Source organism: Oncorhynchus clarkii, chromosome 20 (assembly GCF_045791955.1).
Source record: "Oncorhynchus clarkii lewisi isolate Uvic-CL-2024 chromosome 20, UVic_Ocla_1.0, whole genome shotgun sequence".
NCBI lineage: Eukaryota > Metazoa > Chordata > Actinopteri > Salmoniformes > Salmonidae > Oncorhynchus > Oncorhynchus clarkii.
In genome coordinates this window covers 77,728,504-77,753,727 of record NC_092166.1, presented here as the reverse complement: position 1 = coordinate 77,753,727, position 25,224 = coordinate 77,728,504, and the positions used below count along the sequence as shown (strand labels likewise).

The 25,224-nt window shown below is 38.8% G+C and overlaps 1 protein-coding gene across 1 annotated transcript in view; it reads right to left on the bottom strand.

The window, feature by feature from the left end:
- Nucleotides 1-2,105: 2,105 nt before the first annotated feature.
- The window catches only part of LOC139375702 (tetraspanin-15-like), a 35,984-nt gene continuing 12,865 nt past the window's right edge, over nt 2,106-25,224 (bottom strand). The window contains exons 3-8 of the mRNA XM_071117510.1: nt 23,269-23,343; nt 21,341-21,436; nt 17,979-18,095; nt 13,571-13,621; nt 10,775-10,891; nt 2,106-4,379 (exon numbers count right to left, since the gene is read on the bottom strand). Coding sequence (XP_070973611.1) covers nt 4,206-4,379; nt 10,775-10,891; nt 13,571-13,621; nt 17,979-18,095; nt 21,341-21,436; nt 23,269-23,343 — 630 coding nt within the window. The 3' untranslated portion in view covers nt 2,106-4,205. The remainder of the gene's footprint in view (nt 4,380-10,774; nt 10,892-13,570; nt 13,622-17,978; nt 18,096-21,340; nt 21,437-23,268; nt 23,344-25,224) is intronic.

Genomic DNA, 25,224 nt, shown 5'->3' with positions numbered 1-25,224 from the left:
AGAACTTACCTGATCAAAACTTCCCCAGATGCTCCGTTGTACAAAATCCAAAAGCTGACAAAAAAAATGTTGAACATGAGAAATGTTCACTGTCATTTTACTGTTTTCTTTTTCTTTTGTATTTCTTTCCCTATATATTATTTACCTAATACTTATTTTTTACTTATTAAAAATTGCACGGTTGGTTAGGGCTTGTAAGTAAGAATTTCACTGTAAGGTGTGAAACAGTGAAAGACCAGGGAGAGAGAGGGAGGGTACTGGACGTGCTTTGATGTCATGACAAAGACCATGCAAGAATGTCTACACCTGTTGTATTTGGCGTACGTGACAAACTTTGATTTGATTTTTAATGTTTTGCTGTTAAAATTGCAGTGTTGCTGGCAGGGCCAAATAATGACAGGCTATCACACATTTGTACAAACATTTGAATAAGTGTACCAAATCCCGATTCATACATTACGTAACATAAATATCAAGTGAAATGATCCTGTCGTTAAGGGGTCAAGTGCTGAATAGTGTCATCACAAGCTATAAAGTACTTTCTAGGTGTCCTTCATGGTCATTTAGATGTTTCATCTGTACTTATGGCCATTTACCCATTGGAGCACTAACAGTACATAGCATTTTACCTCCAATGTTAATTGTGAGTGAAGGGTAAAGAGATAAAGAACAGTGAAAGACAAGGGAGAGAGAGGGAGGGTACTGGACGTGCTTTGATGTCATGACAAAGACCATGTAATAATGTCTACACCTATAAAAAAAAGGCTCAGTACACAGGGCATACATTTCTAGGAGAAATGTCAGTATTTGTCTTAAAAAAAACTGAAGGCATCATGGAAAAAACTAACATGGGTTTTGTGTTAGAAAGGTGTTTGAAAATGTTGAAGAGGGTAAAGTATACTCATGATGACTGTAATGGGTTTGTAGTGGGACAGAGAATAACAATTACACCAAGGGTTATTTTGGGTGGTCTGGGCTCCATGAAAGAGTAAAATATTTAGTGTCACAGCCGGACGCCCTCTGCATAGGCAGACAAACCAGCAGGACAGGAAGAGCAACGAAAAACACCACTACCGAGGCTGCTCAACAGGACTGTAAATATGATTTATTTATTCACCAGATCGCTATATAATGCTCAAAAGTATTACAGTGAGCTCACACACAAAAAATAAACAGCATAAAAAAAGACAACTTTATAACCTCCACCACAACCGAACAGTAAGAAGATTTCAAAGCAAGATCTAAAAAAAAAAAAAAAATCTGATGGCACCTTAAAAGTTTGTCACAAATACATAATCAATAGTTTTGACTGACATTCATTTGATGTCATTAGAGTCGAAAATTAGTTTGAAAATAAGTTGACCATTTGTTTAACTTCCCATTTGGTGTGGATGGATTCAAATATGAAGTCATTCATCGTTCTGTCTCAGGAGAACCACCTCATTTAGTCCTTTTCCATAGAAACAGGCTGCGGATTGCACTTGTGGTCTGGATAAGTATGTAACAGTTAGCCTTTAAAACTAGGCATGCAATCCCATACGACCATGCTTTTAACAGACATACAGTACCAGTCAAAAGTTTGGACACACCTACTCATTGAGGGTTTTGTGAAGACATCAAAAAACTATGAAATAACACATATGGAATCATGTAGTAACCAAAAAGTGCTATACAAAATCAAAATATATTTTGGATTTTAGATTCTTCAAAGTAGCCACCCTTTGCCTTGCTGACAGCTTTGCACACGCTTGGCATTCTCTCAACCAGTTTAATGAGAAATGCCTTTCCAACAGTGGAGTTCCCACATATGACGAGCACTTGTTAGCTGCTTTTCCTTCACTCTGCTGTCCAACTCATTCTAAACCATCTCAATTGGGTTGAGGTCGGGTGATTGTGAAGGCCAGGTCATCTGATGCAGCACTCCATCACTCTCCTTCTTGGTTGAGTAGCCCTTACACAGCCTGGAGGTGTGTTGGGTCACTGTCCTGTTGAAAAACAAATGATAGTCCCAATAAGCCCAAACCAGATGGGAGGGTGTATCGCTGAGGAATGCGGTGGTAGCCATGCTGGTTAAGTGTGCCTTGAGTTCAACATAAATCCACCATCACACCTCCACGCTTTATGGTGGGAACCACACATACGGAGATGATCTGTTCACTTACTCTGCGTCTCACAAAGACTTGGCGATTGAAACCAAAAAAATCTAAAATTTGGAGTCATCAGACTAAAGGACAGATTTCCACCAGTCTAATGTCCATTGCTCGTGTTTCTTGTCCCAAGCAAGTCTCTTATTATTATTATTGGTGTCCTTTAGTAGTAGTTTCTTTGCAGCAATTCGACCATGAAGGCTTGATTCACACAGTCTCCTCTGAACAGCTGATGTTGAGATGTATCTGTTACTTGAACTCTGTGAAGCATTTATTTGGGCTGCAATTTTTGATGTTGGTAACTCTAATAAATTATGCTCTGCAGCAGAGGTAACTCTGGGTCTTCTTTTCCTGTGGCAGTCCTCATGAGAGCCAGTTTCATCATAGCGCTTGGTTTCTGCGACTGCACTTGAAGAAACGTTCAAAGTTCCTGACATTTTCCACATTGACTGACCTTCGTGTCTTAAATTAATGATGGACTGTCATTTCTCTTTGCTTATTTGAGCTGTTTTTGCCATAATATGGACTTGGTCTTCTACCAAATAGGGATATCTTCTGTATACCACCCGTACCTTGTCACAACATAACTGATTGGCTCAAACACATTAAGAAGGAAGAAATTCCACAAATTAACAAGAAACACCTGTTAATTAAAATGCATTCCAGGTGACTACCTCATGAGGCTGGTTGAGAGAATGCCAAGAGTGTGCAGAGCTGTCATCAAGGCAAAGGTACCTTGAAGAATCTCAAATATAAAATTCATTTTGATTTGTTTAACACTTTTTTGGTTACTACATGATTCCATGTGTTATTTCATAGTTGATGTCTTCACTATTATTCTACGATGTAGAAAATAGTAAAAAATAAAAGAAAAACCTAGGAATGAGTAGGTGTCCAAACTTTTGACCGATACTGTATACAATCATTGGCAGGAATACCAAGTACATGATGCTGCTCTGCAAAGAGCTTAAGAGGCTCACTAGCAGATCCCACAACAGGTAAATGTCACTGACTGAACAAAGCCATAAAACGTAGCTTCCAAACCATTTAACAGTACAAAATCCTAATAAAATGTGGGCAACAGACCATGTGTATGCTGTACATCATTAACAACGTTGGTATTCTTAACTCAAATGAAGCCACCTTGTGTGACTGATCATAAACTTACTGTAAGTTCATTCGATTTTTACTCACCTAAACCATTAAAGGGATAGTTCGTGATTTTAGCAGAGGCCCTTTATTTACTTCCCCAGAGTCAGATGAACTCATGGAAGTCCGGTATAAAAAGGACTTTAATAGATAGTTTCGCGAGCCAAGGCTAACTAGCGTTAGCGCAATGACTGGAAGTTTACGCAAACAGCTAGCATCCAGTCATTGCGCTAACGCTAGATAACAATTGTGATAATGCTAGTTAATAACTTCCTTAAAACTGCACACAGGTACATACAAATGGTATCCACTAGTTAATCGGACTCTGGGGAAGTAGATGGAGGGCCTCATTGCCAAAATCCTGAACTACTCCTTTAAATGTGTTGAACCCATAACATATCCAATGATTATGAAAAATCAAGGTAGGTACCCTCCATAAAATTCACCATAGAAAAATATATCTCTTTGAACAGCTAAAAATGTCCCATTTAATTAATTGGCATCAATACAGGAGTCTGAGGTAATAATGATTGAAATATTGGTATTCCTATGAGGGGCTGGCTAGTGAGGTACATATTTGTATTTAGTATTACAGAAAATGTTCAATGTTTTTGCTGTAAATCTATATATAAAACCGATACTTCACCAATGAGGAAAAAAAAATATTAATAAAAAGCCATTTATTTTTCACACAGCACAGGCACATACCGGTATGTATACCCTTCCATCCTAATAAAACCTTAATAAATGAACCCCTGAAAAAACAAACAATCCCTGAATAGAACCAAAAACGCACACTAAAAGGTCTCTGAACAGTGGTTGTAAAACTCGAGCTGATAGCTCCAGTGTGTTGGAAGGCTGAGGCAAGCACAGCAGTGTTTTAGGCTAGTTAGATAACATGAGGCACGCTCAGTCGATCTCTGGCATGCACCTGCAACATTTGGCCATTCTGCTCTGCTTCTTGGGTTCCCTGAAGCCATCACTGTCCCCTGCGTCCAGCAGTCCATCCTGGTAGTTACCATACTCAGCAATGGCATCCTCCACTCGTGTGATGTAGAGCCAGCTAATGATCACGCCCAAGAACTGCAAACACAAGGAGATTCAGAGACGGGAAATAGAGTCTTGAACTACACCCTTGTGGAAGATGACCTTGCTTTAGCAAGCACTAGTTCAATGTCAAATCAAATTGTATTTGTCACATACACATGGTTAGCAGATGTTAAAACAAGTGTAGCAAAATGCTTGAGCTTCTGGTTCTGACTGTGCAGTAATATCTAACAAGTAATCTAACAGTTCCCCAACAACTATCTAATACACACAAATCTAAAAAGGGGTGAATGTACATATAAATATATGGATGAGCGATGGCCAAGCGGCATAGGCAAGGTGCAATAGATGGTATAAAATACAGTATATACATATGAGTAATGTAAGATACGTAAACATTATTAAAGTGGCATTATTTAAAGTGGCATTGTTTAAAGTGACTAGTGATTTGTTAAAGTGGCCAGTGACTGGGTCTCAGTGTAGGCAGCAGCCTCTCTGAGTTAGTGATGGCTGTTTAACAGTCAGATGGCCTTGAGATAGAAGTTGTTTTTCAGTCTCTCGGTCCCTGCTTCGATGCTCCTGTACCGACCTCGCCTTCTGGATGGTAGCGGTGTGAACAGGCAGTGGATTGGGTTGTTGTTGTCCTTGAGTATCTTTTTTGCCTTCCTGTGATATCGGGGTGCTATAGGTGTCATGGAGGGCAGGTAGTTTGCCCCCAGTGATGTGTTGTGCAGACCGCACCACCCTCTGGAGAGCCTTGCGGTTGAGGGCGAAGCAGTTGCCGTACAGCCCGACAGGATGCTCTCGATTGTGGATCTGTTAAAGTTAGTCAGGGTTTTTGGTGACTAACCACATTTAATCCTCCTGAGGTTGAAGAGGTGCTGTTGCGCCTTCTTCATCACAATGTCTGTGTGGGTGGACTATTTGAGTTTGTCGTTGATGTGTACGCTGAGGAACTTAAAACGTTCCACTTTCTCCACTGCTGTCCCTTCGATGTGGATAGGGGGGTGCTCCCTCTGCTGTTTCCTGAAGTCCATGATCATCTCCATTGTTTTGTTGATGTTAAGTGAGAAAGATTGGGGTACTTTGGATCTACAGTGCATTACCAACCACTGCCTTTTTTCTTTTTGGGGGGAGGTGGTTGTCAATAAGCAATTTGTTCTGTTTCACATCATGACATTTTGTCCTTGATACAAAATACATTTAAAAAAACGTACAAAAAATTGTCTGAAGGATGCATTTAACCAAAAGCACAGACCCGAGACAGACGAGAGCTACAATGATCTATGAACAGACAGCCACAGCTTGTGCTGATTCTAGAGCTTAAGCTACATTATGTTCTCTTACTGCCAGCAGCCTCTTAGACGGTATCCTTGTGGGTGGGTGTATGTTGAAAGGATTCAACATAACATCAGTAGAAGTGCTGTAGCCAGCAAGTACCGTCAGCTATATCATTTTAGTTTCATAACTCATTGACTGAGGGGTCTGAAACTCAGACATAAGAAAAATGTCCCCCAAGTCTTGAACAGATGGCTGATCAAATCTAAGGCTGTCTGTCCACTTGTTCAACCTTGGCCTGTTTCAAATAAACAGCTATCTGACAACTACTAGAAAACGATGTGCAGAAGTCCATGTGTTGCTGTGATTCTGGATGGCCAGATAGCGAGCAACAATGACAAGAAGCTGCCATGTGAGGAATCGTAGGTGCCTCGTTTCAGCTAGTTTTATCTTGTTGTTGATGTCTTGCTTTGAGGTGTTTTAACTCAAATTCGCTAACTAGCCACCAATTGTAACAATGTATTTGAGAGACAAGTGCTGATTTGTGCAAATGTGAATTACATTTTCATTGTCAACAATCTAAACCAACCCTGTCTGTTTAGCCCCATAGTCGCGCATAAAACGGGTTTGCTGCTCAACAACTAACCCGTCTATGAAAACCAACCTCATTTTATCAGACAGTCTCAATATATAATGTACAGTATGTGGGAGGATTGCTCAAATGACTAGATTACATTGAATGATTAATCCTATGTGGCAACATCAATAAAGCATTAGTAGCTCAATCGAAATACCCTCAAATCAATAACATATGGGATCTCAGGGAAAGACTTCATTTGACGACTCACTTTTGCCTAAATGTACTATAGCTTCAGGTGGTAGAGATCATCATTTATTCCCAGAGACAGGCAGCCACAGCTCCTTCCAATCAATAGAAAGTGAGTAGACAATGGACTTATTGATTAAAAGTGCCCGTCAGAAGACTTAACCCTTTTTACAGCCACTTACTGTGAAAAATAGCTGTCTTTAGTCAATACTGTCTTTAGTCACTTTAGTCAATACTGTCTTTAGTCACTTTAGTCAATACTGTCAATACTGTCTTTAGTCAATACCCTCCAAGTTGTGTTCCCTCCAATGCTACATGTGATTGTAAATATGGGGAACCATCTACAAGGCCTTCAGAAAGTATTCACACCGCTTTACTTTTGCCACATTTTGTTGTGTTACAGCCTGAACTTAAAAGAAATTCAATTTAGATTATTGGTCACTGGGGTTTACCATAATGTCAAAGTGGAATTATGTTTAAAAACATTTTTTTTTACCAGTTAATTCAAAATGAAACAACCCTGAAATGTCTTGAGTCAATAAGTGTAGTAAAAATAAAGAAACCCTGTAATGAGTAAGTGTGTCCAAACTTTTGACTGGTACTGTATATATTTAAATGTGATGACGTTGAATCAACGTTGAAAACTGTTTGGATATACTAAAAGTAAGGGAATATTTTTAAAAAATTCACCCAACTTTTAACCTAAATCCAATGTAATGGTGACATTTTTTGTTGTTTTGACTTGAATTCAGGTTACTTGACAACTCAACCGAATGTAAATCAAAAATAGACATCTGATAGACAAATGACATCTGTGCCCAGGGGGTTGTGTTTTGAAAGGAGATCTGTAGTATTTTCTTAATTGGCTCAAAATTATGGGGGAGGTGAAAATGTAGCGGCCAATAAAGAATTCTAATGATTTAATATTTAAAACAACAAAAGTCTCTCTCGATAAACTTACAATTGTATTTGCATTCATTGTTTTCAGAGGAACAGATTGCATTTGGACACATAATTAACATGTGACGTATTCTGCCCTTCACAACAAAGTCTCAAAGACACTGACGCATACAATTTTCATACTTATTGGTAACCAAAGAACAATCTCCATCTTTAAATATCTACAATAATTATCTACAATAAATATCTAAATATCTACAATATCTAAATGTCTATTTACAATTGTAAATATCTACAATATCTACAGGGATATCTACAAATGTATCCATGTAGCGCTCTCCATCCCTTTTTCTACAAGATACAAGTGGTAATATTGCTAATAAAACATAGCTAATTAACAGGACATTTTATGGAGCATGTGGTGAAGCAAGGCTCGTGGGACCATTATGAAACACCTTCTCATCTGCATCTTCACCTTCTCATCCGGAGAAAATGTTCCTTCCGGACTTAAGTGCCTAACTAATCACAGCTATGGTAGATGAGCATGTAAGTTACAAACAAGGAAGCCCTTCAGGTTCCCTTACTCATCAAGGTCACACTTCAACAGAGAGGCTTCAACATCGAACCTACATGGACAACAATAGATTTCTTCAAGGCATTCAGCTCAAGTCAGTTATTGAGGAGATTGTTGCTTATGTTCCCCAACCTCCCTTACCCTAAAACGGCCTCATGATTAGTTCTCAGCTGTAAGGGTGGAACAAGTTATACACTCATCGAGACTCACTGCTGTGGAAATACTGCTCTGTCTCGGCCCGTCTATAAGACACTGTGGAAAACAGCAAATTTAAGCTATGTCTCCATAGGGAATTCATGTGTATGGGAGATAAACCAAATATGTATTCTATGCAGTGGAGAAGCATTCCTAACTAGGAGACCCATCCAGCATGCCAAACACACTCATATTCCGAATGTATATACACAGCGCATTTGGAAAGTATTTAGACCCCTTGCCTTTTGCACAGTTTGTTACATTACAGCCTTATTCTGAAATGGATTACATTTTAAAACGGCTCATCAATCTAGACACAATACCCCATACTGACAAGGTGAAAACAGGTTTTTAGACATGTTTGCAAATGTATAAAAAAATGTTTTTAAACAATACCTAATTTACACAAGTATTCAGACCCTTTGCTATGAGACTCTAAATTGAGCTCAGGTGCATCCTGTTTCCATTGATTATCCTTGAGATGTTTCTACAACTTGATTGGAGTCCACCTGTGGTATATTCAATTGATTGGATATGATTTGGAAAAGCACACCACTGTCTATATAAGGTCCCACAGTTGACAGTGTACGTCAGAGCAAAAACCAAGCCATGAGGTCGAAGGAATTGTCCATAGAGATCAAAGACAGGATTGTGTCGAGGCACAGATCTGGGGAAGGGTACCAACATATGTCTGCAGCATTGAAGGTCCCCAAGGACACAGTGGCCTCCATCATTCTTAAAATAAAGATATCGTTTGGAACCACCAAGACTCTTCCTAGAGCTGGCCGCCCAGGCAAACTGAGCAATCGGGGTAGAAGGGCCTTGGTCAGGGAGGTGACCAAGAACCCGATGGTCACTGACAGAGATCCAGAGTTCCTCTGTTGAGATGAGAGAACCTTCCATAAGGACAACCATCTCTGCAGCTCTCCACCAATCAGGCCTTTACGGTAGAGTTGCCAGACGGAAGGCACTCCTCAGTAAAAAGGCACAAGACAGCCCACTAGGAGTTTGCCAAAAGGCACCTAAAGGACTCTCGTGGAGCCCTGTTTCATAATATTACCTTTTGTCCGAGCTGCTTGCCGTTGTTCTGAAGTAATTGCGAGAAGAAAAAAAAACAGGCCTCATTTCAGGGCATTTTTCACCCTGTCACCTCCTATTAGTTACATTTGTGCCAACAGCTAGAATAACTCAAAAAGCTCTTAATACGATCTGAGAAACTACACTCACAGAATTTGAAGGTGTAAATTCAATGTTGCACATTTGTCCCATTTTCCCTCTGTCCTTGATAATATGGACATGGAATTGGAAACCAATAGAAAGTGTCTAATGTGCCAATCCATGACTTGTTCTGAGAGGCTGAGTTTAGAAACTGATAAGGAGGATGCATCCTCCTCTCTAGTCGAGATATGAGACCACTATAGATGAGACCATTATAGATATAGTTGAAGTCGGAAGATTATATACACCTTAGCCAAATACATTTAAACTCAGTTTCACAATTCCTGACATTTAATCCTAGTAAAAATTCTCTGTCTTATGTCAGTTAGGATCACCACTTTATTTTAAGAATGTGAAATGTCAGAATAATAGTAGAGAGAATGCTTAATTTGAGCTTTTATTTCTTTCATCACATTCCCAGTGGGTCAGTAGTTTACATACACTCAATTAGTATTTGGTAGCATTGCCTTTAAATTGTTTAACTTGAGTCAAACATTTCAGGTAGCCTTCCACAAGCTTCCCACAATAAGTTGGGTGAATTCTGGCCCATTCCTCCTGACAGAATTGGTAAATCGGAGTCAGGTTTGTAGGCCTCCTTGCTCGCACATACTTTTTCAGTTCTGCCCACAAATTTTCTATAGGATTGAGATCAGGGCATTGTGATGGCCACTCCAATACCTTGACTTTGTTGTTCTTAAGCCATTTTGCCACAACTTTGGAAGTATGCTTGGGGTCAGTGTTCATTTGGAAGACCCATTTGCGACCAAGCTTTAACTTCCTGACTGATGTCTTGAGATGTTGCTTCGATATATCCACAATTTTCTTTCCTCATGATGCCATCTATTTTGTGAAGTGCACCAGTCCCTCCTGCAGCAAAGGACCCCCACAACATGATGCTGCCAACGCCGTGCTTCACGATTGGGATGGTGTTCTTCGGCTTGCAAGCCTTCCCCTTTTTCCTTCCCCCAGTTGTTGGAAAAATGACTTGTGTCATGCACAAAGTAGATGTCCTAACCGACTTGCCAAAACTATAGTTCGTTAACAAGAAATGTGTGGAGTGATTGAAAAACTAGTTTTAATGCCTCCAACCTAAGTGTATGTAAACTTCTGACTTCAACTGTATATTATAAATATGAGTCCATTATAGAAACCGATAAACTCCACCACAAAAATCTGTGTAATAGGATACATTTATGAACTAAAACAATTTCTAAAAGTGATTTCCTAAATCAAACACGAAAGAGCTCACAATATAACTGAATACCTTCCATCTGTCAATAATCACTGGCATTTTTATATACCGTTATGTGGAAACCTGTACCTGCCTTCTGCTAGAGCCATTAACCAAGGTTCTGAGCCCACGCCATCGCTGTATTAATCATTCATTGTGTAATATTGGTGAACATCAGATTTCAGTCTGACATGGTGGTTAACTCTTACCTGGGGGAATAAGATGCCAAGCAGCAAGCCAGCCATTATCTTATAGTTATCCATGAGCCAGATGAAGACAGCATCAGTACAACCTCTGATGTAGATGACTTCCTGCAAGGCCAGCCTCTGACAGGAGGGACAGAATGTACAGTGTAAACATGTAAATGGCAGGCCTTTATGGGGATAGGGGTTCTGCAGCATCCTCAGCACCACTACTTGTAGCCTTCCTAACAAAATACATGAGGTTTTTAACTTGGTCAACATAAATAATATTCATAATTTCGGCTTTGACCGAAACACATTTTGATGCATCTGTAAATGATGGGCAAATTAACATTCATGGATATAGTCTACTGAGAAGAGACATGAATAGGAATGGTAGGGGTGTAGCACTGTACATTCAGAATCATATACCTTTTAAGAGGAGGGATGACCTTAATGTAGGTCAAGTAGAGGCACTATGGGCTCAGGTACATCTGCCTCACCAGGCACCCATATTGGTAGGATGTGTGTATAGACCTCCTAGCTCTAAGGTGTCCTATCTGGATAACTTATGTACTGGGTTTGACCAGGCCACAGATAGCAACAGAGATGTATTTATCTTGGGGGATTTTAATATAAATTGGAAGGATCACAATAATTCGAATAGAACAAAATTGATGAGATATGCTAAGAACTGTGGTTTGAAACAAATGGTTAATGATACTACTAGATCATCAATTAAGTTGGGTCATCGTTCAGACACATGCATTGATCTGATTTTCTGTAATATACCATTGCAATGCTTAAAATCCAGATCAATGCCAGTGGGCTGGACAGACCATGGTTATGGTCACAGTATTATGAACACCAAGGTTCCAAAGAAACCCCCTATGGCAAAAGTCTTAGCAGCCAAGTCAAAATTAGAAATTGATGATCAGAATTATAGAACATTGCGTAATTATGCATTTTAAATTGAATCGAAAGGGAAAAAAAGTTATTTTACAGCAATGCTTTAATTGATTGTAAAAATGATTGTAAAAAGGCATGGAACACAGTTAAGGGCTTACTTGGTACATCTATCTCCTCATGCCCATCTAGTGTGGAGGTTGACGGGTGAATAATAACAAAACCAGTTGATATTGCAGATTTGTTTTTACAAAGAAAATTAATTTACTGAGCAACAATGTAAACACACATTCTTCCAAACAAGCTATTGTCCAATGGATTGATGATCATATTATGAGCAACAAGATCTGCTCTTTTAGTCTACAAACGGTGTCAGTGGAGGAGGTGTTAAACCTATTGAAGTCATTACCTGATGGTAAATCTACAGGTTATGGTCTTATGGACAATTTTTTTACTTCGCTGTGCTGCTCCCCAGATTGCAGTTTCACTGAGATACATATTTAATTGGTCACTGGAAAAGGGGATGTTTGCAAATGTATGGAAGCATGCTAAACTGTCCTATTCCGAAAGACTGCAAAGAACCCATTACTCCTGCCAATAGTCGACCAATTAGTCTACTCCCTACACTCAGTAAGATATTGGAAGGTATTGTGAGTAGACAAATATGGGAGTACATGGAAAAGAATGATCTGATTACAGCCAATCAGCATGCTTATCGTAAAAAACATTCCACTACCACTGCATTGGTTGACATGACTGACCAGTGGCTCAATGCTATGGATAAGTTTGTGGGTGTACTATTTTTAGATTTCAGTGCAGCATTTGATTTAGTGGATCATGAAATAATTTTGACAAAATTAATTCATTATGGTTTTAAGGAGGTAGCATTGAATTGTGTACAGTCATATCTAACTGACAGGAAACAGTCCACCTATATCAATGGTTCATTTTCTTCCCCTCATGTGTAAAACTGTGGAATAGCGCAGGGCAGCTGCCTTGGGCCACTTCTTTATTTAATATATACCAACGACCTTCCATATGCCTTGGTTGAAACTCAAGCTACTATATTTGCAGATGATACTACAATTTATGCAGCAAGACAATAGGTTCAACAGGTACAGCAAGCTTTACAAGGAGATTTGGAGAATATTAGGGAGTGGGTTTGGATTGTTTTAAGGAGGAGATACGGTTCTTCTGTTGCATTCATGTGCAGTGTTCTTGGTTGGTCATCAATCAACAAGATAATTGAAAAAAATATGCTTATTTTATTTCATAATATACATAATTTAAAACAGCTAAGTTCTATTCACAACGGTATTCAGTTGGTAAGAGACAGACATTCCGTAAATACTAGGAATAGATTGTCCACCATCTATCTATACGTTGTCCAGACAGAAAAAAGAAATAGGCAAAATAACATTTTGATTTAGAGCAATAAAGAAATTGAATAAATTAACTGAGCAAACTAGAAACCTTTCAATATATAAATGTAAACATTATTTTAAAACTATTTAAATATAATACATAGAAATGCTGTGGGACTGTAGTAGATGAAGAATCAATATTTTTTAGATTGAGTATTTATTGGGTCATTATGTTAGTATATTATGTATGTTTGTAATAGTGTGTTATATGTGAAAGTGTGTTTGTATTATAAATTGTATTTTAATGTTTAAGGACTCTTGGAAGATTAGTCCAAATGGGGACTAAAAGAGAGCCAAATCAAATGAAACTTCCCGCGGCTATGAATACATGTGATATGGTGTTTCAGATATGTTTAAAAAGCAAAGATTAATTTGGTTATTGGTCGGCACTGTTCCTGACAGCGGTACACATACGTTTCACATTTAGACTTTCACATTTAGAAATTGAGCCGGTGAGAGACATTGAGACAACATTTCGATCAGACAGTCTTACCTCATTTTCAAGGACCTTAAATCCACATAGTGTGTTGGCAACTTCATTAGGCTGAAAAGGAGCAAGATAATACTATGTCAAAGGGATGTAACATAGTTCTGAACATTATTGGCAGGTTACACAAGCATATTTGAAGTTAGGATACATCTTTTGATGAGGATTATCCAAATAATTTGGCATTTAAAGAATCAATCTCCACTTGCTTTTCTCAAACAGAGAATCAAACAGCCTGATGCTTGTGTGTACAAAGTTGTGGGAAAGTGAATAAAATGTCTAAACGTGGGAACCCTTTGACTTGTCGATCTTCTAAACAGATGTTAGAAATATTAGATCTCATGTAAAAACAGGCTCAGAAGCCCTGGTGTAGTTGAACTATTTTAGAAGTTTGGCCCTTTGGGTAGTAGCCTGGGAAAACATTCCACTCTTTGTCATGCTAATTACACAGAGTACAAGGAGTGGAATGTCAGCAAAACAGGTTCTGGATTTCAGGCTACTTGGCTCATGGGAGTCCAGCTAATAGCTACATACCCATTATCCTTCAGAGAGAGAGAGTTCACAAAAATCAGTTATCGCATTAGGGAACGCAAAACTCGGCATGCTCATGTTATTAATGGACATGTAGGCCAATATCCAGCCAGAGGACAAGCTCAAAAGAGCAACCAATAAACCTAATTTAAAATATTAGCTAAGACCTTGATTTAAATATTAGTAAGCAATGTGACAGAATGCTCAGTTTTTCAACATTTTTGAAAGAAAAGGCAAGTTGAAACAAGTTGTTAAACATTGCCAAAACCACCGCTGGGGCCCACAATCCATTAAAAGGTACAAACAGTAGATGATAATAAGTGAGGGAAAACACACAACCCATCAATGCAGCCCTGAATGACCTACACCAGAGAAATCTACTGTCTTCAGCTTTTTTCTCTCAAAAACAGACACCTACCTCTTTTTATAGACAAAATGATGCGGATAGAACTTGTCCATTATATTTTACTTGAATGAATTCCACTTGAATGATAAAGGTAAACATTATTGAGGGTATTTTGACAGAAATATCCCTGAGCAACTGTGGTCTTTCAATCTTTTGCTCATTAATGACAGCTACCATGGAGGAGAAAATGTGATATGACAGCCAGCCCATGGGCATTTTGACAGGCATTATCTTATTTTATTTTATTTTTTGGAAACTTCAGGAGAGTTGCCAAGTACAGGCATTTGAAATGTCAATAGACCAAATTTATGCTTGGCATAAAACGACAAGAACTAAGATCGACATGGTCCAGACTGTTTTTTATTCCTTTCAGAGACCGGATTTGAATTGTGGACAAACAATGCAAGATTTTTTGTCTCACGCTTTTCTGTGAAGCCTTGTGAGGTGTCAATATCTGGAGTTTAGAGATAAGAGAATACATTAAGCCAGATAGGTAGGGGATTTTCCCTGAAGGTTCTCTGCTACTATATCTCAGATCCCATCGACTGACTGAATATATATATATATATATATATATTTTTTTAAATGCAACCTTTATTTAACTAGGCAAGTCAGTTAAGAACAAATATACAGTATATCACAAAAGTGAGTACACCCCTCACATTTTTGTAAATATTTGAGTATATCTTTTCATGTGACAACACTGAAGAAATGACACTTTGCTACAATGTAAAGTAGTGAGTGTACAGCATGTATAACAGTGTACATTTGCTGTCCCCTCAAAATAAAATAGACAGAGTCTTTTTTACCTTGCCATTTAAAAATCAGGACAACATATTAGGATTGAGAGCCATCAACAGAACATATTAGGATTGAGAGCCAGATCCTCTTACAGCGGCATGGCAGCATAAGCCCCCTGTCCCCACCTGCCTTATGTTCTCTTTGTACTTTTTAAGAGCACAAAGTGGTGAGTGACACCCTACTCTCAGAGAGAGAGAGAGAGAGGGAGAGGAGATGGTAAAGGCTCACATCCACAGACCCCATGTTTTGTGAGTGCTACGTCTCCCCTCCCAGAGGGCCGGCGCACCGTGCCTGAGGACATGATTCCTGGCAGTTCCTGTTGCCAGTCCACCTGTTCCAGCTGATGATCCAGTGCTGCTTTTCTGACTGCAGCTGTGCACCCCTGGCCTAACTTCACCTGGCGCACTACCTTGTCCCAGACCACTGCTGATTGGTGGATTGTGTGTACCTTACTTAAACATTCAATTGCTTTCTCAGCAAATGAATAATGCAACGTTTTTTCACAGTCAGATTTTTGTCAGAGTTCACAATATTCATATTTTCAATAAATGTTTGTATTTAGCTATGACTGAGAACCAAATCACAGCCCCATGATATTGATTAACAAAGATCCCGATGACCCTCTTTCCCCGTGTGGAATGCTTCTGGCAATGGTTGATGACATTAAAACAAGTAAAATGTTGGCTGCTGCCTCTCACCAGATAAATTAAAAGCAATACAATTGCAAGTATTGCAAGCTGTGATAGTGAATTGTGATGGCATTTGAGCCCCTCGGCCTCAGAAACAATGAAAAACACTTTAAAATGACTGGTTTGTGTTTATATGGAACTGTTAATCAATAATAAAACATAATGCAAGTCTTTTATACTTCAAAACCTATATTTTGATGCATTGTTTAAAGTACTAAGGGCAAGCAAATTGGCTTGTCCCAGTAGTGATGAGTTCTAGTGACATTTTTCAGATTTAGAGAGATTTATTTTAAATGCTAGAAAATAAACAATATATTGTATAGCTCAATAAAAGCAAATAAAGCTATTAAAATACTTTAAAACAAATATATGTCCAAGTTGTCATTGGTGTTACCAGGGGCTCCCGAGTGGCACAGCGGTCTATGGCACTGCATCTCATTGCTAGATGCGTCACTACAGACCCTGGTTCGATTCCAGGCTTTATCACAACCGTCCGTGATTGGGAGTCCTATAGGGCGGTGCACAATTGGCCCAGCGTCGTCCGGGTTCGGCTGGGGTAGGCCGTCATTGAAAATAATAATGTGTTCTTAACTGACTTGCCTAGTTAAGTAAAAGGTTAAATAAAATACTGCCTTGAAAAATCACTTATTACAAAAGGTATACAAGGACCTTGAGCATTCCCTCCAGTGGCAAACTTATCAGAGGAGTCTATACTAAAGAAATGCATGAGTTAATCCCAGCCTTCTAGTAGGTCAACCATTTGAGGATTCCATTGATCATTTGGTGTGCCTAAATAAGTGTTTTTGGTGTTACTCAATTTAAATGAAGAGAAATTATATTATGAGCAAAATGATTAAATCATATCACTTTAGTAAATTATTTTGAAATGGTTACTGACCTTAGATTTGAGCATCTGTGGCCTCCATTTAAGAAAATCCTCAATTACCTATTTGTTATTGGTGTTACTACTCCTACTGGTGACACAACGTTATCATCATGATAACAATTATTTAAAAGTCGTTAAGCAGTCATAGTCGATTTAGAATGGGAAGAGGTACCCAAATAAATTACAACGAAAAGAATGCAAATGCCAAAATGCCACCGCAATTCAAGAACGACCCTACTGTTGAATGTAGGGCTCAGAACAACACAGAGGGGAACAAATGTCATAGGAGGCATCTAGAGATACAGAGATAAAATCTAAGCTACTGTTTAATAGTTTTTGACAAGTATCCAAATGTATTAGGGGACATACAGTGCTGCTATGGATGTGGTCTCCAATAAGGCGGCAGGTAGCTGAGCGGTTGGAGCGTTAGGCCAGTAACCAAAAGGTTGCTGATTCGAATACCCGAGCTGACAAGGTGAAAAATATGTCGATATGCCCCTTGAGCACTTAACCCTAATCTGCTCCAGAGTTGCCACATGACCATGGCTGACCCTGTAAAACACATTTCACTGCACCGGTGAATGTGACAATTAAACATTCTCTGCTGAAACAATACAAGGCTAAACAGTTCAGTTATGAGTGTAAATAACCAAAACCTGATTCAGTTTTCTTTCCACCAGACACTTGTCAGAAGAAAATGTGAACTTGTGAAATTTTATGTCACTTGGAGAAAACAGTAGCCTCGAGGTTAGAGAGGCGGGCCAGTAACTGGAAGGTTATTGGTTTGAAACACAGGGCTGATGGATAAAAGCAGGCCAGAGTGAACTGCAGTTGGAAGGTTGCTGGCATCATTATCCCCTATGCTACCTACTGCCGTTTTGTCCTTAAGCAAGAAACTCAACCCCCCAAAATTGCTCCATGGTCACTGCTCTGCTGAGTTGGCCCTATGTTGCTCCCAGCCTGTCATGTGTGTTTGGTTGGGTACTGTGACAGATGTATTATATATTTTTTCCCTCCAAATTTGCATTAAAATGGATTTAAATAACAATCTATTATATTGTAATTTGCATTATGAGCTCTCGATGGAAGAGCAGCAGAGACCTTGTTTTCGAGGCAGCAGGTGTAAGGCACTCCACAAGCCAGCGGTCCAGGAGCTGTACAGTTATGGTACATGTTCACTTCCCAGTCTTTGTACTCCTGCCCTCCACAACATTTGAACTGTAAAGACAGAACAACAGACAGAAACAAACATTGTTAATACAACTATCAAAACAGTTATAGAATGGTAGGCCTATAGCAATATTCCAACATCCTGTTTGCAACAACACACAAAAGCAAATACTGCAAAAAACGTTTGTGTTATGTTTGGGGGAATTCCAATGCAATACTGAGCACCACTCTCCATATATTCAAGCATAGGGGTGGCTGCATCATGCTATGGGTATGCTTGTAATGATTAAGGACTGGGGGGGTTTTCCAGGATAAAAAAACAAACAGAATGAAGCACAGGCAAAATCCTAGAGGAAAACCTGGTTCAGCTTGCTTTCTACCAGACACTAGGAGATGAATTCACCTTTCAGCAGGACAATAACCTAAAACACATGGCCAAATCTACACTGGAGTTGCTTACCAAGACAGTGAATGTTCCTGAGTGGCCGAGTTACAGTTTTGACTTAAATCTGCTTGAAAATATATGGCAAGACCTGAAAATGGTTGTCTAACAATGACCAACAAACTATTTGACAAAGCTTGAAGAATTAAAAAAATAATAATGTGCAAAATATTGCAATATCCAGGTGTGCAAAGCTTTTAGAGACTTACCCAGAAAGACTCAACTGTAACCGCTTCCAAACTGCTCTACGCCACTGGCCTATACCTTGATCCCTCTTTAAAAACACACAACTTTAAAGCCTTAATTAAGCGGTCAAAAACTATTTTATGCCTACACAGATACACATATCCAATACGTTTTTAACAGGTCCTTACATCATGCACAACAAGTGGCGCAACTCTTTGCTTTACCACACTCTAGCATGCCATTTGCTTATACATTATTTTTGAAGCATAGAACTATAGCCTTATAAAGGGCTTTAAAATCGTTGTTAGTTTGAACTTCAAGTACAATTTCTAACTTTTCTGCTCTGGTACAGCACGTTTGGTTACACGTTGATCTTTTGCAATTACTATAACTTACAAGAGCTGAGATACACACTGTGGGTCTGTTTTCTCTTCAAATCTCATACATTTAAAAAGGCTCTTAAAACACGTAGAGCAATTTGCTAGTACCTATTTCAATTAGCTGGATAGGATTCTCTGAAAGTTTTAAGTGTACTTTGCCAGAAGCTATAGCATGATGGGTGTGAAACATCATTTGGTCATTTAGAACCCTGTAAAGTTTCAGTGAAGGGATCAAAATGAACACTTATTAAGAATGTCCAGAGGTAAATTCCATATTTTACTTGAATAATACAGATATTCACTATTCTGCATTCATTCATTGAGCCAACTGCTCTCATGGGGGAATGTAGGAATAAATATTAGTCCGCTTTTTATTTTTTTTATGAGCAGCATGATTCCTATGCCAGTCCCCCAACTCATTTGAATGTCTCTCTGCATCTCAAATGCAGCTAGGGTAATTACCTCAGCATTTAGCTAGTTCCAGTAAACTAGACACTCTTAGTAGAGTGGCTTTTTAAATCGAGATTGTAAGAGAATCATTTAGAAATCAGGGCATCTTTACCTATGAACATATTTATTCCTGAAGAACCCCCCCCCCCCCCCCCAAAAAAAAAAACATGGTTGTAATGATGGAGAACTAATGAGGTGGAGTGGCTCTGACATGATTGAGTTACAAGCACATGAGGTAGAGAGAGCTTGTTTGTGCTTAGGGAGATTAGCAAGTAACCTTTTCTCCAGCAGATTCTACAAGCGCTATGCACCAACTCCATGGTTCACCACAGAGACCATGTAGGCAGTACAGACTAACATCAGAGTGTAGGAACTATCCCAAGCTAAAGCAATACTAGGCCTACTCTAGAGATCAAGAAACAAAAACCGACCTGTGCTAAAAGTTAAATGTTTGTTTTGGACACACGCAAAACCTTGAAGCGAAATATCACACCGCAAGCTAGAAATCTAATTCAGCCATCTAGGGTTCTGCCAAAGAGGCTTGAGATACGTGCATCCATTTGAGTGCTATTAAAATACCCTGCTATAATTACAGCCATTAGATACATAAGCAACGACTTTGAATAGCAGAGACTGCTTAAAAGCGTAAAGACTGTCATTGAACATTCACAAATGTTTTGCATGTGGTTGCAAACTCATTTTAATAGTGTCCCTTTTCACAGTCCTGTGAAGTGATTTTTTTTTAATGCAAATACATTTGCAGATGTCTCAATCCAGTGGCAGAAAGTCACGTCTCCCTAAAAAGCTGTGCCTCGGACGCCACTAAACCCATCATGAAAGACATCCTACGGTACACAATACAATCATTTCCCCCATCGAACCTGCTTCCATCTGAGTGACCACTTCCAGAGGCCGTCTCCACCTTGGCTGGCGAAACGCCTCCGAGTTAAAAGCAAATTGAACTACACTTACTCCCTCGCACTCTAAAAATAAGTCCAACGTAGACTCAAACACTGTCTAATCTGAAGCAGTTCAACATCTCACCATAAACCTGCACTTAAGAAAATATCTGTGAAAACCCTGTCAAAGTACCTGGGGGGGGGGGGGCTACTACAAACTCTTATTCAATAGTCAGTTTAGAAACAGTTTTCCTTTCTATTGACCTGGAAGGGTTTTCAAGGCTATAAAAAGGGGACAGCAGCATTCACTCACTGCAGTTGTATTGATTTACCTCCCATCAACAAGTCCAAACTAACACCACTACCTTCCTCAGTGGGGATTGTCAAAGCGCCTGTGTTTGACGTGGTTCAGGATATGTCAAACACGTCACAGTTGGAGAGAATTGAGACAGAATGACACATTAATATTCTATTATGGGAGACAGACCTGTCCTCCAACATTCACAGAAATAAGTAGCTATTTCCTTCAACATTTTGCATCCTACGAAACGGCTTGGTGCTCATGGAATAAAATAGAGTATAATGCTCAAAATAAATCCCAATGCTTGTGTTTGATTTAAACATAGGTGACTTTTCGATCATCAGTAGTCCTCCCGTGTAACAACTCAAAGCAGGGTCGCTGGTGAAAAAGAGTTCAACACATCTGGTCAAGGTTAGGTGTGAGAATGAGAACTCCAAACGCTGCATGGACAGCATCCATCGCCCTCCAACCCAGTAGGAATCTTCTAATTACAAACTGCGCTTCGCCCTTGAGTTGGCCAACCATCATGTCACAAAGTGAATAATCCCAAATTACATTTCATCAACAGAAATGGAGGGAAAAGTTGGCAAACAGTTTCAAAGAAAATCCACTTATTTTTCAAACAGAAATCTTACCTTTCTCTGAACAAAGTCCATGATGTTTTTGAAATCCAGATCATCGTAGTAATTCACCATTCCTTTCCGAATGTTTTTGTTTAAGAGATCCACTGTCTATGGTGGAAAAGTCAAATAGAGGGTGAAATGTATTAAGACTGTAGGATTGAGATATTAGTGTGTAGGCAGCATTATAACAATTGAATAATTAAAACAAATGGGGAACTCTTTACTGACAGACACTCTCCCTTTATTCCTCCTCTCAATAAAAATGACCTAAATTCAGTCATGAATTTTTGATTGAAAATTATCCTGACTTCTGCATTTGACTATTGGAGGATTAGTTACTGTTGAGATTTGAAAATGGCAATTATCTCTACAAATTAGACTAGTCATTGCTGTTTAAACGTTTACCTTAAATATTTATGAAATAGTGAAATGCTGTGCTATTATTTTTTTCTATTTGTTCTAGAACTTTCTCCCTTCTTTTTCATCAACTCCCAAAAAGACTACTAGGTTTTCTACATCTAATCTTCAATACAGATCAAATGGAAGTGTGCTTATCACACTGATCTTGTTCTTGTCATTGACACATCAGGAAAGGGTCATAATACAAGAAAAACATATTAACTCGTTGTTTTTGTATGATTGATATCAGCATATCAAATTAAGGGTCTCACATTCTCAGAAGTTTGTGGCTTAACAATGTAAAGGCCAGAATTTCAAAACGCAATGGTAATTGGAATATCATAGACAATACATTTGAAAATGCCTACATGGAAACCACAAGTGGCAATCTGATATCAAATGTGCGGTTAGTATCCATGCCTGATATCAACACAACTGATTTTGTCCCACTACGTTGACATATTGTAATGTACACGTTTCATAAACTTGTTGGCTCTCCAATGTAAAGCGGCAATCAGCAGTAGAAACAATAACAAAGCGTCTCCCAGCCACCGTTTCGGTAAAAAGCTGAAGGATGGGGCTGGAAAAATGTAATAACACTCAAAGTCATAGACAGAGCCATGTAAGGATCCATGATATGAACATTATAGTTTTCACCATCTTGAGGCTATATAATGTTTGTTTACATTCACTTTGTTTACAAACACTGGAGTAAAACAAGCTTATATTTTGGGCTCTCATGGAGGCATTTATAAGTTATATTCTTCAAGAAGAAATGTGTACATATCATTAATGTATATGTCCAAAAAATGGATGTAGCAGCTGGTGATTGCCCCTTTAAAATCAGAACTTTGCACAAGCCCAGGTAAATGTATCCAATAAGAGACAGCATGTATATAAACTCAGCAAAAAAAGAAACGTCCCTTTTTTAGGACCCCGTTTTTCAAAGATAATTTGTAAAAATTCAAATAGCGTCACAGATCTTCATTGTAAAAGGGTTGAAACACTGTTTCCCATGCTTGTTCAATGAACCATAAACAATTAATGAACATGAACCTGTTGAACAGTCGTAAAGACACTAACAGCTTACAGACGGTAGGCAACTTAGGTCACAGTTATGAAAACTTAGGACACTAAAGAGGCCTTTCTAATGACTCTGAAAAACACCAAAAGAAAGATGCCCAGGGTCCCTGCTCATCTGTGTGAACTGGCAAATCTGGTGCAGTCCATGAGGAGGAGATGCACTGCAGTACTTAATGCAGCTGGTGGCCACACCAGATACTGACTTACTTTTGATTTTGACCCACCCTTTATCAGGGACACATTTATCAATTTCTGTTAGTCACATGTCTGTGGAACTTGTTCAGTTTATGTCTCAGTTGTTGAATCTTGTTATGTTCATACAAATATTTACACGTTTAATTGGCTGAAAATAAACGCAGTTGACAGTGAGAGGACATTTCTTTTTTTGCTGTTTAGAGATTAAACTCGTAATCATAGATTTTCTCTCAATAACGTGATATAATTGGGATTTACAGTACCTGATGCCTGAAAACCAGAGCCAGGATGCCACCGAGGAGCTCCAGAATAAGACAGAATGTCAAGGTGTAGAGAAACTAAAAAAAAAACAAATTTAAAAAGGTTAATCCACAGAACAGTCAAGTTTAAATGGTTTAATGGACATTTGGTTAGAGTCCTTTTGATCTGAATTTTATTTTTTACTTTATTTAACTTGGCAAGTCAGTAAAGAACAAATTCTTATTTTCAATGACGGCCTAGGAACAGTGGGTTACCTTGTCAGCTCGGGGATTCGATCTTACAACCTTTAGGTTACTTGTCCAACGCTCTAACCACTAGGCTACCTGCCGCCCATCTTTGATCGTATCTTGCTAACCTCAAAACCAAAGGTTAGATCTGACATCTAGACTGCTGCTGCTCTCTACCATTTTCATGGCAACTTTTTAAATATGAAAACAAATGTACTGGAAAACAAATGTATTGATCAATCATTGATGATATTGAAGGGGCACCATTCTAAGATGTTGCTGATTGTATGTCTTTTAATATCAGGCTCAATTCAAACAGCCTGTATTGTAGTTTCCTGCACTGTAGCATAAAAAAGTGTTCCCCAATTAAACAAAATTGCAGAATTTATTTAGGGTAGAAAAAATACCTTGCTTTTAGTAGAAGACAAAAAAAAAATCAAATATTTTTCAAAAGTGAGTCAAACTATATAAAGGAATCGAATTCAATACGTTAAGTACTGGTGTCTAATTAAAAGTGGATGCAAAAGCATCTCAAATGTGATTCATAGTCATTTGGTCATTAATTCATAAGAGTAAAGTGAAAAACGCTAAATGGATGAGGGCCTGCTACAGTACGATAACATATTTCAAAATGTTGTCAACGCGGGTGAGTAAACTGTTCCAAATTAATAAGTCAGTGATAATTATGGAGCTAGTGGACTTTCATTAGTGGTTGTGTCTTAATTACCGCTTGTTTGACTTTGCAGACAAATCAAGCTATAACAACCCAGCCAACTGTGATGCTATGCAAACATTTTCAGGTAACATTTATGGCTTAGCACATTCTTCGCATACTGATATGAGCTAAATTGTCTCGTGCCACTAGCACTGAAGACCTGAAATTATATTGAGAAAGACTGTTGTTTCAAGGAATGTACACAGTCACAGAAGCACATTATAAGGCTCATTCCATGTCCATGCAGCGAGTGTTGCAGCATGGAACTTCCTAGAATTTAACAACTGAAACCAATGGAATGGTATTGTAAAAAAGGCTGGCCCTCTTAACCTGACTGGACAAATTCTTATTTACAATGACAGCCTACATCGCTCTCAATTCCAACCAATCAGTGCGCTTGGATGCAGTCCAGATCTCCACCCCGCACACCTCAAGTCAGAGCATGTTCCCCTGCCATCTCAAGAAAATTTCTATAATTAAAGGACGCTTACATGCTATTTTTCTATCTAGGAGTGTTGTGCACCACAACTACAGTGCATTTGGAAAGCATTCAGACCCCTTCCCACATTTTGTTCAGTTACAGCCTTATTCTAAAATGGATTATTAAACACTTTTTTCCCCCTCATCAATCTACACACAATACCCCATAATGACAAAGCGAAAACAGATTAAGATTTTTTTGCAATTTAAAAAAATTAACTAAACAGAAATATCTTATTTAAAAAAGTATAAAGGCCCTTTGCTATGAGACTCGAAATTGAGCTCAGGTGCATCCTGTTTCCACTGGTCATCCTTGAGATGTTTCTACAACTTGATCGGAGTCCACCAGTGGTAAATTCAATTGACTGGACATGATTTGGAAAGGCACACACACCTGTCTATATTAAGATCCCACAGTTGACAGTGTACGTCAGAGCAAAAACCAAGCCATGAGGTCAAAGCAATTGTCTGTAGAGCTCAGAGACAGGATTGTGTCGAGGCACAGATCTGGGGAAGGCTACTAAAAAAATTCTGCA